This window comes from Nerophis lumbriciformis, linkage group LG17 (genome assembly GCF_033978685.3).
Source record: "Nerophis lumbriciformis linkage group LG17, RoL_Nlum_v2.1, whole genome shotgun sequence".
Taxonomy (NCBI): Eukaryota; Metazoa; Chordata; class Actinopteri; order Syngnathiformes; family Syngnathidae; genus Nerophis; species Nerophis lumbriciformis.
The window spans coordinates 28,510,740-28,523,601 of record NC_084564.2 but is presented as its reverse complement, the minus strand read 5'-3'; the positions used below and the strand labels follow the sequence as shown (position 1 = coordinate 28,523,601).

The window sequence follows — 12,862 nt, the reverse complement described above, 5'->3', positions numbered from 1 at the left end:
GCAGACCGGGGTGGTGGTTCCTCTCTTTAAAAAGGGGAACCGGAGGGTGTGTTCCAACTATCGTGGGAACACACTCCTCAGCCTTCCCGGTAAGGTTTATTCAGGTGTACTGGAGAGGAGAGAATAATTTCACCACACCTAGTGTGTGTGCAACAATCATGGGTACTTTAACTTAACTTTAACTAATTGGGAGTTTGGAAAACAAACGTGATAGCCCTATCCTAGAGAAGAGAGTACCTGTCAAGCTCAACGCCACCATTTAAGTTATGACTTAAAGCAGTTGTTTTCCAGACACGTACACACGAACATCTCCTTTTATGGTCAGGATGTGCTCTCCTGACTTAGCACACACACACACACAAACAGGAAGGAGGAATATAAAACTGATGGTTTGGCTTCTCCAATTTAGGAGTCCTTCATTTTTTCACCCAGGCTCCTGCGGGTCTGCCTAATTTTTTGGACTTGACCTCCTCCAGGTATTGCAGTCCTGTTTAATGACGCTCGCTTGTAATAAAGCAACTTTTTGTTCAGCAAAGCGTTCTTTCGATCCACCCGCACTGCCGTGTTGCCCTTCTGCCCCGGGAGGGGGTGACAAGACCAGAAATACACACCAGAAGCTTTTATGGATGCTATACATACATGGGTCTAAAGATAGCTAAGCTACTGAAAACGGTATTGCTTCAAAAAGCAGCTAAGCTACCGCTAGGCTACTTGGAAATGTAGTTAAGCTATGTAGCTCGTTACCACCCATCACATCCAAAAAGGTACATTAATATACTTCCCCCCCTAAGATTATTTATTATTGAATGTAAAGTATGCGCCCTAAGGATGTACCTCAGTTATGCCGTGTCGCCATGTATATTTGACACGATAAATACGTTAATTTTACGTCACACAACACCTGCGTGTGTTTACATACCCTCGAAATGAGCTCTCCAACCATGCCGGCCCACGTTCCGTTAGCTCCAGGGACACCATACAGGCCATCTCCCACCAGCTGGATGCGATACTTGAACTTCAATATGTCTGCCAGCTCCTTCAGCATGTCCACACAGAAGCCTTCATAGCGCTCATTTCCCTCCAGGTCCTGGTGATTGGGCCGGAGCATCACATAGGGGTTCTCCTAAATGACATAATACAAATTCATGTCAGACCTTACGCAACTTCTGGAATGAATATTGATATGTTTTATTGGACAAAAAAAGACAAAATTTGTATTTCTCTTTACGGAGACCTTTTAGGATTTTAATGTGCCATTAAAACTTCCTTGTGGTCCATTTAATACGTTAACTATGCTTTGGTGTACATTTGGTGTTTATTTTGCTCCACAGTTACTTTTATAACCCTTTTTTTGGGTCTGTCTGGCATAGTGTTGTTTTGGTATCGATACCGGTACCAAAATGTATTTCGATACTTTTCGATACTTTTCTGATTAAAGGAGACCACAAAAAATTGCACTATTGCCTTTATTTTAACAAAAAAAATCTTAGTTTACATTAAACATACAGGTATGTTTATTATTGCAAGTTTGTCCTGAAATAAAATAGTGAACATACAAGACAACTTGTCTTTTAGTAGTAAATAAACAAACAAAGGCTCATAATTTAGCTGCTGACATATGCAGTAACATATTGTATCATTTCCCAGTCTAATATTTTGTCAACATTATTCAGGACAAGTGGTAGAAAATGAATTATTAATCTACTTGTTGATTTACTGTTAATATCTGCTTACTTTCTCTTTTTACATGTTCTATATACACTTCTGTTGAAATTTAATAATCACTTATTCTTCTGTTGTTTGATACTTTATATTAGTTGTGGATGATACCACAAATTTAGGTATCAATCCGATACCAGACTGGTACTTTTTAGAGGCGGTATAGTACCGAATATTATTCATTAGTATCGCTGTACCGATAAACCATACAACCCTAGTCTGCAAGATGCTTGGATTTGGGGGCGTTCCCAGATTGCAAATGAAACCACGCCTCAATCTTTTCTAAAGTATCATTATTTATCTTTTGAAAATGTAAACTGTTTAAACATATATCTTTGAAATCATCATCGCTATTCTTTTTCCAGACACGGTCGCAAATAAACAAATAATATATACAGTCGTGGTCAAAAGTTTACATACACTTGTAAAGAACATAATGTCATGACTGTCTTGAGTTTCCAATACTTTCTGCAACTCTTATTTTTTTGTGATAGAGTGATTGGAGCACATACTTGTTGGTCACAAAAAACATTCATTAAGTTTGGTTATTTTATGAATTTATTATGGGTCTACTGAAAATGTGAGCAAATCTGCTGGGTCAAAAGTATACATACAGCAATGTTAATATTTGCTTACATGTCCCTTGGCAAGTTTCACTGCAATAAGGCACTTTTGGTAGCCATCCACAAGCTTCCGGCAAGCTTCTGCTTGAATTTTTGACCATTCCTCTTGACAAAATTGGTGCAGTTCAGCTAAATGTGTTGGTTTTCTGACATGAACTTGTTTCTTCAGCATTGTCCACAGGTTTAAGTCAGGTCTTTAGGAAGGCCATTCTAACACCTTAATTCTAGCCTAATTTAGCCATTCCTTTACCACTTTTGACGTGTGTTTGGGGTCATTGTCCTGTTGGAACACCCAAATGATGTCACGGTTTGGTTGCGGCTTACTGCGAGGTTTGTTCCCCCGGGATTCAAACGGATTATTCCGGACAAGGCGTGCAGGTAAAAACATGATTTATTCCTCAATTAATCCTACACATCACAAAAGACAGGAACCAAACAAAAGAAAAGCGTGCCGTTCGCACAAGAAGCTAAAGAACAAAAAACTTAACGCAGGAAGTATAGAAGCTAAACACTTAGCATGGACTATGGCATGGAACAAACAAGACTTACTTGGCAAAGCATGAGGTAAACAAACAGCATAAACTATGGCATTGCATGAAAAAAACAATGACATCAGGATGACTGACTGGCAAAGACAGGCTTAAATAATGTCTCTTGATTAGAGCCAGGTGAGCACCGAACACCAGCGGCAGGTGAAAATCATAAGTAGCCATGGGAACCAAACCAAACTCAGGTGTCACACAGGAACCAAAAGAGTCCAAAACTAACAGAACACACAAAACATGATCCGGACCACGGATCATGACAACTGAGCCCAAGACCCAACCTCCGGGCTGATGATTTTAGGTTGTCCTGAAGAATTTGGAGGTAATCCTCTTTTTTTTTATTGTCCCATTTACTCTCTGTAAAGCACTAGTTCCATTGGCAGCAAAACAGGCCCTAGCTTAATACTACTACCACCACCATGCTTGACGGTAGGTGTAGTGTTCCTGGTATTAAAGGTCTCACATTTTCTCCTCCAAACATATCGCTGGGTATTGTGACCAAAGAGCTACATTTTTGTTTCATCTGACCACATAACTTTCCTCCAGAAGGTCCTATCTTTGTCCATGTGGTGTCAGAGGAAACAAAAAATAGAGCTGTTTGGCCACAATACCCAGCAATATGTTTGGAGGAGAAAATGTGAGGCCTTTAATCCCAAGAACACCGGCCTACCGCAAGCATGATGGTGGTAGTATTATGTTCTGGGCCTGTTTTGCTGCCAATGGAACTGGTGCTTTACAGAGAGTAAATGGGACAATGAAAAAGGAGGATTACCTCAAAATTCTTCAGGACAACCTAAAATCCTTAGCCCGGAGGTCGGGTCTTGGGCGCAGTTGGGTCTTCCAACCGGACAATGACCTGAAGTGGTAAAATAATGGCTAAACCAGGCTAGAATTAAGGTTTTACAATGGCCTTCCCAAAGTCCTGACTTAAACGTGTGGACAATGCTGAAGAAACAAGTCCATGTCAGAAAACCAACACATTTAGCTGAACTGCACCAATTTTGTCAAGAGGAGTGGTCAAAAATTCAAGCAGAAGCTTGTGGATGGCTACCAAAAGCGCCTTATTGCAGTGAAACTTGCCAAGGGACATGTAAGTAAATATTAACATTGCTGTATGTATACTTTTGACCCAGCAGATTTGCTCACATTTTCAGTAGAACCATAATAAATTCATAAAAGAACCAAACTTCATGAATGTTTTTTGTGACCAACAAGTATGTGCTCCAATCACTCTATCACAAACAAATAAGAGTTGTAGAAATGATTGGAAACTCAAGACAGCCATGACATTTTGTTCTTTACAAGTGTATGTAAACTTTTGACCACGGCTGTATATACAAATAAGATACTAAAAATTGAAAAGAAAAACAAAATGGTGACGTACAACGGTGATCACAATGAAGATTATTGCACTACAATGGAACAATAATACCAATAGAAATACAAATATTGATAATGAATAACAATAATTGCCTCTATTATCAGCATGACAATCGCTTCAAATGCAACAATACATAAACGTAATGAAAACTTGAATTACAAAAGAAAAAGAAAGAAAGCGGGGATGACAAAGAAAGGAGTGGACTATATTGACATTTTACATTGGTATAAATAGGTTAAGCGCCATGTTTTGTGATGTATTGGGTGTGTATTTATATAAGTAGGATTGTGTACACTTGTATGTATAAATATATGTTCGCTGAAGAGTGATTGTATGCATGAGTGTATGTAGGTATATGGTCATGTGTATGTACAGTATGTATGTATATTTGTACAATGCATGTGTGTGTGGGTGTACGTATGTACATATGTTCATATGAATGTACATGTGTATGCATGTATAAATGTATGTATGTACAATTGTCACTGAAGGCATCAACATTATGAATGAACACATGTGGAGTTATGTACTTAACAAAAAAAGATGAAATAACTGAAAACATGTTTTATATTCTAGTTTCTTCAAAATAGCCACCCTTAGCTCTGATTACTGCTTTGCACAATCTTGGCATTCTCTCAATGAGCTTCAAGAGGTAGTCACCTGAAAGGGTTTTCACTTCACAGGTGTCATAGTTTTGATGCCTTCAGTGACAATCTACAATGTAAATAGTCATGAAAATAAAGAAAAATAAAGAAAATGCATTGAAATGAGATGTGTCCAAACTTTTGGTCTGTACTGTATGTATGTATAAATGTACATTTGTATGTATGTAGAGTCCAAATTAACCTAATAAACATTATTTAAATGTACCCTGTCAAAAAATTAGGTACACTGGCACACTCTCCGATTGATTCACACTCTGCGTATAAAAATCTGCTTTCAGCAGCATTTATGTCACACGTCGGCGTTATTATGCACAAGATTGTGTGAAAATGTGTGTTTATATTAGCCTGAAGCAGAGGGGAAGGAGCACCTTCCCACCTGGCTGAGAGCTTTACCTAATGTCTAAATAAGTGCTTCTACCTTGCACTGACATTACGACGCAGCCATACTGCAAAACTAAAATAAATGGCATCCAAAATTGCTTGCAAGCTCAAGCCAAAATGCTAAAGTATCCAACATTGTACCAACATTTCTAAGTCAGAAAAGATCATAAATCCCCTTTAAATCAAGTTGTCATAACAAAAGCTGCAGCTAACAAAAATAGCTTCATAACACTTTCTGGTGAGTCAAGTTTTCATGCAAAAAGTGATTAAGACTCGTAAATGCATTGCTTTAGATCGGGGGTCTCAAACTCATTTTAGCTCAGGGGCCGCATGGATGAAAATCTGTACGCACGCGGACCGGACTATTAAAATCTAGGCATTAAAACTAAAAAAATAAATACAACTTCAGATGGTTTTCTTTGTCTTACTTTGGCCAAAAATAGAGCAAACACATTCTGAAAATACTACAATAAAAATATTTAAAAAAATACCGGCAGCAGTAAAGTTTAGATCCATGAAGGAAAGAAGAAAGTGAATGAATGTTTATAACTGTATACATTTACGGTAACACTTCAGTATGGGGAACATTAATTAGTTTCTTATTAACATGCAAATTAGTAACATATTGGCTCTTAATTAGTCATTATTGAGTACTTATTAATGCCTTATTCTGCATGGCCTTATTATACAACCAGTAAGCCGGTAACACTTTACTATGAGGAACATATTCACCATTACTAAACCTAACCCTCTAACCCTCTAACCCTAACCCTCTAACCCATGTGTGTCATACTCTGGCCCGCGGGCCAAATTTGGCCTGCCGTGTAATTTCATTTGGCCCTTGAGGCGATATCAAATTAACACTAGAGCTGGCCCGGCGATTATATACAGCGGCGGTGCCGCGGTAACACCGCATTCACCGCTAATTCTCATACTTGCCAACCTCCCGGGAGTCTTACAAATTTCAGTGCCTTTCCCGAAAATCGTCACGTCCGCTTTTTATCCAGTCCAACGAGTGCTGGCCCAGTCACATAATATGTGCGGCTTCTGCACGCACACACAAGTGAATGCAACGCATACTTGATCAACAGTGATGCAGGTTACACTGAGGGAGGCCGTATAAACAACTTTAACACTATTAAAAATATACGCCACAGTGTGAACCCACACCAAACAAGAATGACAAACACATTTCGGGAGAACATCCGCACTGTAACACAACATAAACACAACAGCACAAATACCCATAATCCTTTGCAGCACTAACTCTTCCAGGACACTACAAGGTGTGTGTGTGTGTGGCAGGGGGGTTTGGTGGTAGCGGGGGTGTATTTTGTAGCGTCCCGGAAGAGTTAGTACTGCAAAGGGTTTTGGGTATTTGTTCTGTTGTGTTTATGTTGTGTTACGGTGTGGATGTTCTCCCGAAATGGGTTTGTCATTCTTGTTTGGTGTGGATTCAGAGTGTGGCGTATATTTCTAACAGTGTTAAAGTTGTTTATACGGCCACCCTCAGTGTAACGTGTATCGCTGTTGATCAAGTGTGAGTTGCATTCACGTGTGTGTGCGTACAGAAGCTGCACATATCTTGTGACTGGGCCGGCACGTTGTTAGAATGGATGAAAAGCGGACGTGACGACAGCTCGTAGAGGACGTTAAAGGCAGTGCCTTTAAGGCACGCCCCCAAGACTGTGGTCCGGGTGGACTACGAGATATAATGACTGATGAACACCTTCGTTTGATAATGAAGGTTGCCTCAGGTCAAAGCCTGAGCCCCGACATTAATGAACTGGCATCCAAGAAAATATGCCAGGTATCTGGCTTGTGCACATCAGATTAGATCAGTGTGTTGTAAACTGAGCAGTTTAAAGTCCTGAATGGTTGGTTTATTCATTGTTATTCTATTTTCAAATGTATTAGCCTGTGGAAAAAGTTAAATGTTGATATTTACCTCAGAAGGCTGCAAATAGAAACGAGGCATTCAATATTTATTTAAATTGTTTTTGATATGCCATTGATATTTTTTAATTATTATTATTATTATTATTTGAAACTCGATTTTGCATATCACTATAAAGTTATATAAGCCTTGCTTGTTCAATATTCATTGCAAAACTTGTTTGGGTCCCTATTAAAAGGTTAATTTGTTCAACATTGGCCCGCAGCTTTGTTCAGTTTTAAATTTTGGCCAACTCTGTATTTGAGTTTGACACCCCTGCTCTAACCATAACCAAATAACTCTAAATTAAGTCTTTGTTACTTAGAATATGTTCCCTTAGTGTCCAAATAACTCTAAATTAAGTCTTTGTTACTTAGAATATGTTCCCCATACTAAAGTGTTACCACATTTACATATGCATAAACATTTGTTTTCTTTTGTATTATTTTTTTAAATGAATTAAGTAACTTTAATGACAACCTTTTTCCAAAACACAATATAGAATGTGAGATACAACAGGATAATGCATACATTTATCATTTGTCTTCAAAACGGTTACAAAAAAGTAGGACCCCAAAAATGTACTGTGGGACCGCGTTTCTTGACTTGATGGGGTCCCTAGGACCCCATTTTGAAAATTCCCTGCGCCAACATTATTGGAGTATTGGTGCGTGCAAAACAGCAGCAGGCGGCTGTGGCCTGCGGGCCGCTTCTAATACAAATATCCTTTCAAATATCAATTAATTCCCGGGCATAGGCTTGAGATGGACTTCTTCTGGTTGCAAATGTAAAAGTATCTCTTTTTACGGTGCAGTAAACTTCACAGGCACTAAACAAACATCTTTTACAGTCAGCAGGAATGGATAAAACAGTCTATATTGTCTGTAAAAGGTGAAAGTTGAAGTTGAAACGAGGCATACGCACTTGAAAGAGCACAGTCAGGGAATAACAGGTCTTATTTAGTTGTTGATGTTGGGGAAGTTTACGAGCGCAGGAGCCTCGCCGCACTATTTTTTCAAATAACACAACTGTCAGATAGCACTTTGACTCCGTTGCACCATTTACACACTCAGCTCGTGAAAGACAAGCAAAAATGCATCAGAGGCCACTGTTTTGCTGACTTGGCCACATTTTACAGATACTATTTATCTTGGTTTCGTCTCATTTGTCAATGCTGTCCAAGGACATGTTGCAATACGTGAAAACACGCAGTAAACGTATGCTTTGACGTGTACAAGTGTTGTTCCTTGTTGTGCACGCTGGACTCCAGGAGACGGAGTTTACAGAAAATAAAATGCACAGGGCGATTAAACTGAATATCGAGAGCACTAATTCCCAACCACAAAATTATAAAACAACACATAATGAATCTTTGTTAACTATACCAGCAACAGAACAATCAAACACTCGTCCAATTGAGGGCTGATTGATAATAAAACAGAGCTGGGTTACATGTAAGATACAAAATGTGCATGATAATCCAATAATGATTATTTAGGCTTTTTGTGGCCCCAGTTAATCTTTCGTGTTTACTTTATATTATATTTATTATTATATATGAACTTACTTGTTATTATTAGACACCCCTACCTAAACCTAATGTCACTGCCCTACATGCACACTCAGTATTTTTACATGCACTAAATTTTTTTATTAATTATCGACTCAATTTGGTTGGAACTAGCTTTTAAAACACATGTATACAATGTATTTAGGTTTTTGACTTCTTAACGATACGATTGACATATCTAGATGAGCATATCCATATCCACGATTAGAAAGCCCACAGTATTTACATGTTGTATTTTCCATCCATCCATCCATACATTTTCTACCGCTTATTCTCTTCTGGGTCGCGGGGGTCGCTGGAGCCTATCTCAGCTACAATCGGGCGGAAGGCGGGGTACACCCTGGACAAGTCACCACCTCATCGCAGGGCCAACACAGATAGACAGACAACATTCACAGTCGCATTCACACACTAGGGCCAATTTAGTGTTGCCAATCAACCTATCCCCAGGTGCATGTCTTTGGAGGTGGGAGGAAGCCGGAGTACCCGGAGGGAACCCACGCAGTCACGGGGAGAACATGCAAACTCCATACAGAAAGATCCCGAGGCCGGGATTGAACTCACGACTACTCAGGACCTTCGTATTGTGAGGCAGACGCACTAACCCCTCTACCACCGTGCTGCCCATGTTGATGTCTTTGTTTCATCAATAATGTGTTTCATCACGCGATGGAACCAGTGGCATCATTAGGCATGTGTAGGCAGCTAAAGCCTCCCTAAAATGTTCTTAAATTCCAATATTTGGTGTTGCTTTGTTAAAAAAAACTTTGTTTCCCCAAAAAGTGCAAACAAATGTCTAATAAAATAGCCTTAATTTACATTTTGATCATTATATAACCTATAAACTGTCATTATTCACCTACCATATTTTTTGGACTATAAGGTGCACTTAAAATCCTTTAAATTTCTCAAAACTCAACAGTGCGCCTTATAACTATAATCATTTTGGTTGTGCTTACCGACCTCGGAGCTATTTTATTTGGTACATGGTAAAATGATAAGTGTGACCAGTCACACATAAGAGATACGTGTAGACTGTAATATGATGGCAGTCACACATAAGAGATACGTGTAGACTGCAATATGACTCAAGTAAACAATCAAAAAATTGTTAATGTTCCATTTAAAATGTAGAACATTACACACGGCGCTCAAAAATCTGTCAAATGTTTTAGTACGACTTTGGTAAGCTATGATGGATTGTACTTTGCTTTAACATACAAGTATTATGGTGTGTGCATAAGGTAAGACATATCTGGCAGTTTTGTTTCGTAATATTATGCAAAACCAACTTTTCTTACCCTCTGGTACCTGCTGATCTGTATTTGGGATCTGCATAAGTCCTGAACATTTGCACGGGTATGCCTTTGTAGTCCATGCTGACGCCGTAGTCGATAAGCTTGGGCTTTTTCTCTATTTTCTTGTTATGGGACATTCATCCTCGGCTGTTGCCATTTCTAATATAAAGTAATGTAAAGTTCTTACTTATATCTGTCAGTAAACTTGCCATGAAAGCGTTAAAACATACCGGTGTAGTGAGGTACATTATTCACCCAAGGAACTTCAGTTATTAGAGAGTTCCGGTCGGACGGTTTTTCACGGGACACATTTCCGGCGTTGTTGTTGCACTAGTGAGCCACGAATAAGGAGATGCTGCTCTGTTATTTGATTGAAGTAAAGTCTGAATGTTATTAAAACAGTTAGTTCCATCTTTTGACACCTCTTCCTCTCCCGTCCTTGCACGCTACAACGCTACAACAAAGATGACGGGGAGAAGACGCTGCCGAAGGTGAGCCACGTAAATAAGACCGCCACAAAACGGCGCATCCGGAAGCGACTGTCAGAAAGCGGCTTGAAAATGATCTGTTTGGATTTTAGGAGGAAGCGTAAAGACATTAGCAACATCTGGTAGGAAGGCCTCACAAGTAGGATTAGAGGATAGTAGTCGCAGGTCACCCGACTCAAATAGATCACAGGAAATAGGTTGCCTGACCGGCCCTAAGGCAAGAACAACAAAGAGTAACTGTCTTCTTGTAAAAGGTATTTAAGGCCAGTTGTCCAAGAAGACAGCAGAATAGTAATCAGGCCCATACTTTTTCTCCTGGAAACTGCAGTTCCAGTCTGAGGCTCGCTGAAACAAATAAAGCTTTTTGTTAGACAATTCCTCGTTGGCGTCTTCTTGGCTCACCACCCATCACACGACCAACAAATATACAACACTACAAATTAAAAAAATAAAGTAGTCGTTCTACAAGACATAACTATCGTCTTTTACAAGAGTCAAATCAAGTCAGAATTGTCAAAAAGGCCCGCTGGTGGGTATTGATAGACGACAAAGGTCGAAACGTTCCGCTGTGTTGCCGTTCAACAGCCGTTACTTATCTCGAATGGGCAGGACCGAGTTTATTTGCTTCTGCCCCTCTGCAAGGACAGAATCAACTGTTTGTTGTTCGCATTACAACAACTCCACTTATCCCGTGATTACGCGCCGATTTGCGAGATCCCATTAAAGTCTGTGCTACCTTGCGGCGGTGTAGATTGGCGGACCTTGTAGATATTCTATGGCGCGTCGTTCAGCAGCGGTTACTCATCCAAAGTTAAACACAACTGTCCAGCAGGCACAAGACATTAAAACAATGTTGAAAACTTGTTGAAATAGGTCCTGACGTTGACCAACTCAAAGCTAACGCTGAAACAACATGCTGACGTTTAATCAATGTTGGGTCCTGACGTTGATTTGACCATTTAATTTTGTCATTTCTCAACCGATATTCTACAACACAGATATAACGTTAAAACAACATGCTTTTTGACAATGTTTATTAGGATGTGACGTTGATTTGACCATTGAAATTTTGTCATTTCCCAACCAAAAACATGGGTCCAATTTACAATTAAAACTATTTAGCAACGTTGTTTCAAAGTATGTATGTATAATCGACAATGCATCAATGTCTTGTGCCTGCTGGAATCCTGCCACAGAGAGATTTATTATATTTCTACTAGGGATGTCCGTTAATGGCTTTTTGCCGAGATCCGATATTCCGATATTGACCAAACCCTTAATTACCGATACTGATATCAACCGATACTGATATATACAGTCGTGGAATTAACACATTATTATGCCTAATTTGGACAACCAGGTATGGTGCAGATAAGGTCCTTTTTTTAAAAAATAAAAAAATAAAATAAGATAAATAAATTAAAAACATTTTCTTGAACAAAAAAAAAAGTAAAACAATATAAAAACAGTTACATAGAAACTAGTAATTAATGAAAATGAGAAAAATTAACTGTTAAAGGCTAGTACTATTAGTGGACCAGCAGCACGCACAATCATGTGTGCTTACGGACTGTATCCCTTGCAGACTGTATTGATATATATTGATATATAATGTAGGAACCAGAATATTAATAACAGAAAGAAACAACCCTTTTATGTGAATGAGTGTGAATGAGTGAGTGTAAATGGTGGAGGGAGGTTTTTTGCGTTGGTCTACTAATTGTATGTGTATCTTGTGTTTTTTATGTTGATTTAATAAAAAAAATAAATAAATAAAATAAAATAAAAAAAAAGATACCAATAATAAAAAAAAACGATACCGATTATTTCCGATATTACATTTTAAAGCATTTATCGGCCGATAATATGGGCAGGCCGATATTATCGGACATCTCTAATTTTTACCTATCTTCTATCACCTGGTTCCCAACATGTACATTTAAATGGACATAACGTAAAAAATAAATAATACAAAAAATACCTCCCTCTATCAAAATGTAAAAATAGAGATAAATGTATCATGAAATGACAAAAAGCTGACAAGTTTATATTAATAATGACAAAAAAAACAGTATATATATATATATATATATATATATATATATATATATATATATATATATATATATATATATATATATATATATATGTTAGGTGTTTCGCAGATAAATTCCTACTCAGTGGCCTAGTGGTTAGAGTGTCCGCCCTGAGATCGGTAGGTTGTGGGTTCAAACCCCGGCCGAGTCATACCAAAGA

At 38.6% G+C, this 12,862-nt stretch overlaps 1 protein-coding gene across 5 annotated transcripts in view; it reads right to left on the bottom strand.

The window, feature by feature from the left end:
* The window catches only part of grik4 (glutamate receptor, ionotropic, kainate 4), a 1,016,493-nt gene that overhangs the window by 89,293 nt on the left and 914,338 nt on the right, over window positions 1-12,862 (bottom strand). For all 5 annotated transcript variants that reach the window (XM_061973003.2, XM_061973004.2, XM_061973005.1 and 2 more), the window contains one exon: window positions 920-1,123. In XM_061973003.2, the coding sequence (XP_061828987.1) occupies window positions 920-1,123 (204 nt within the window). The remainder of the gene's footprint in view (window positions 1-919; window positions 1,124-12,862) is intronic.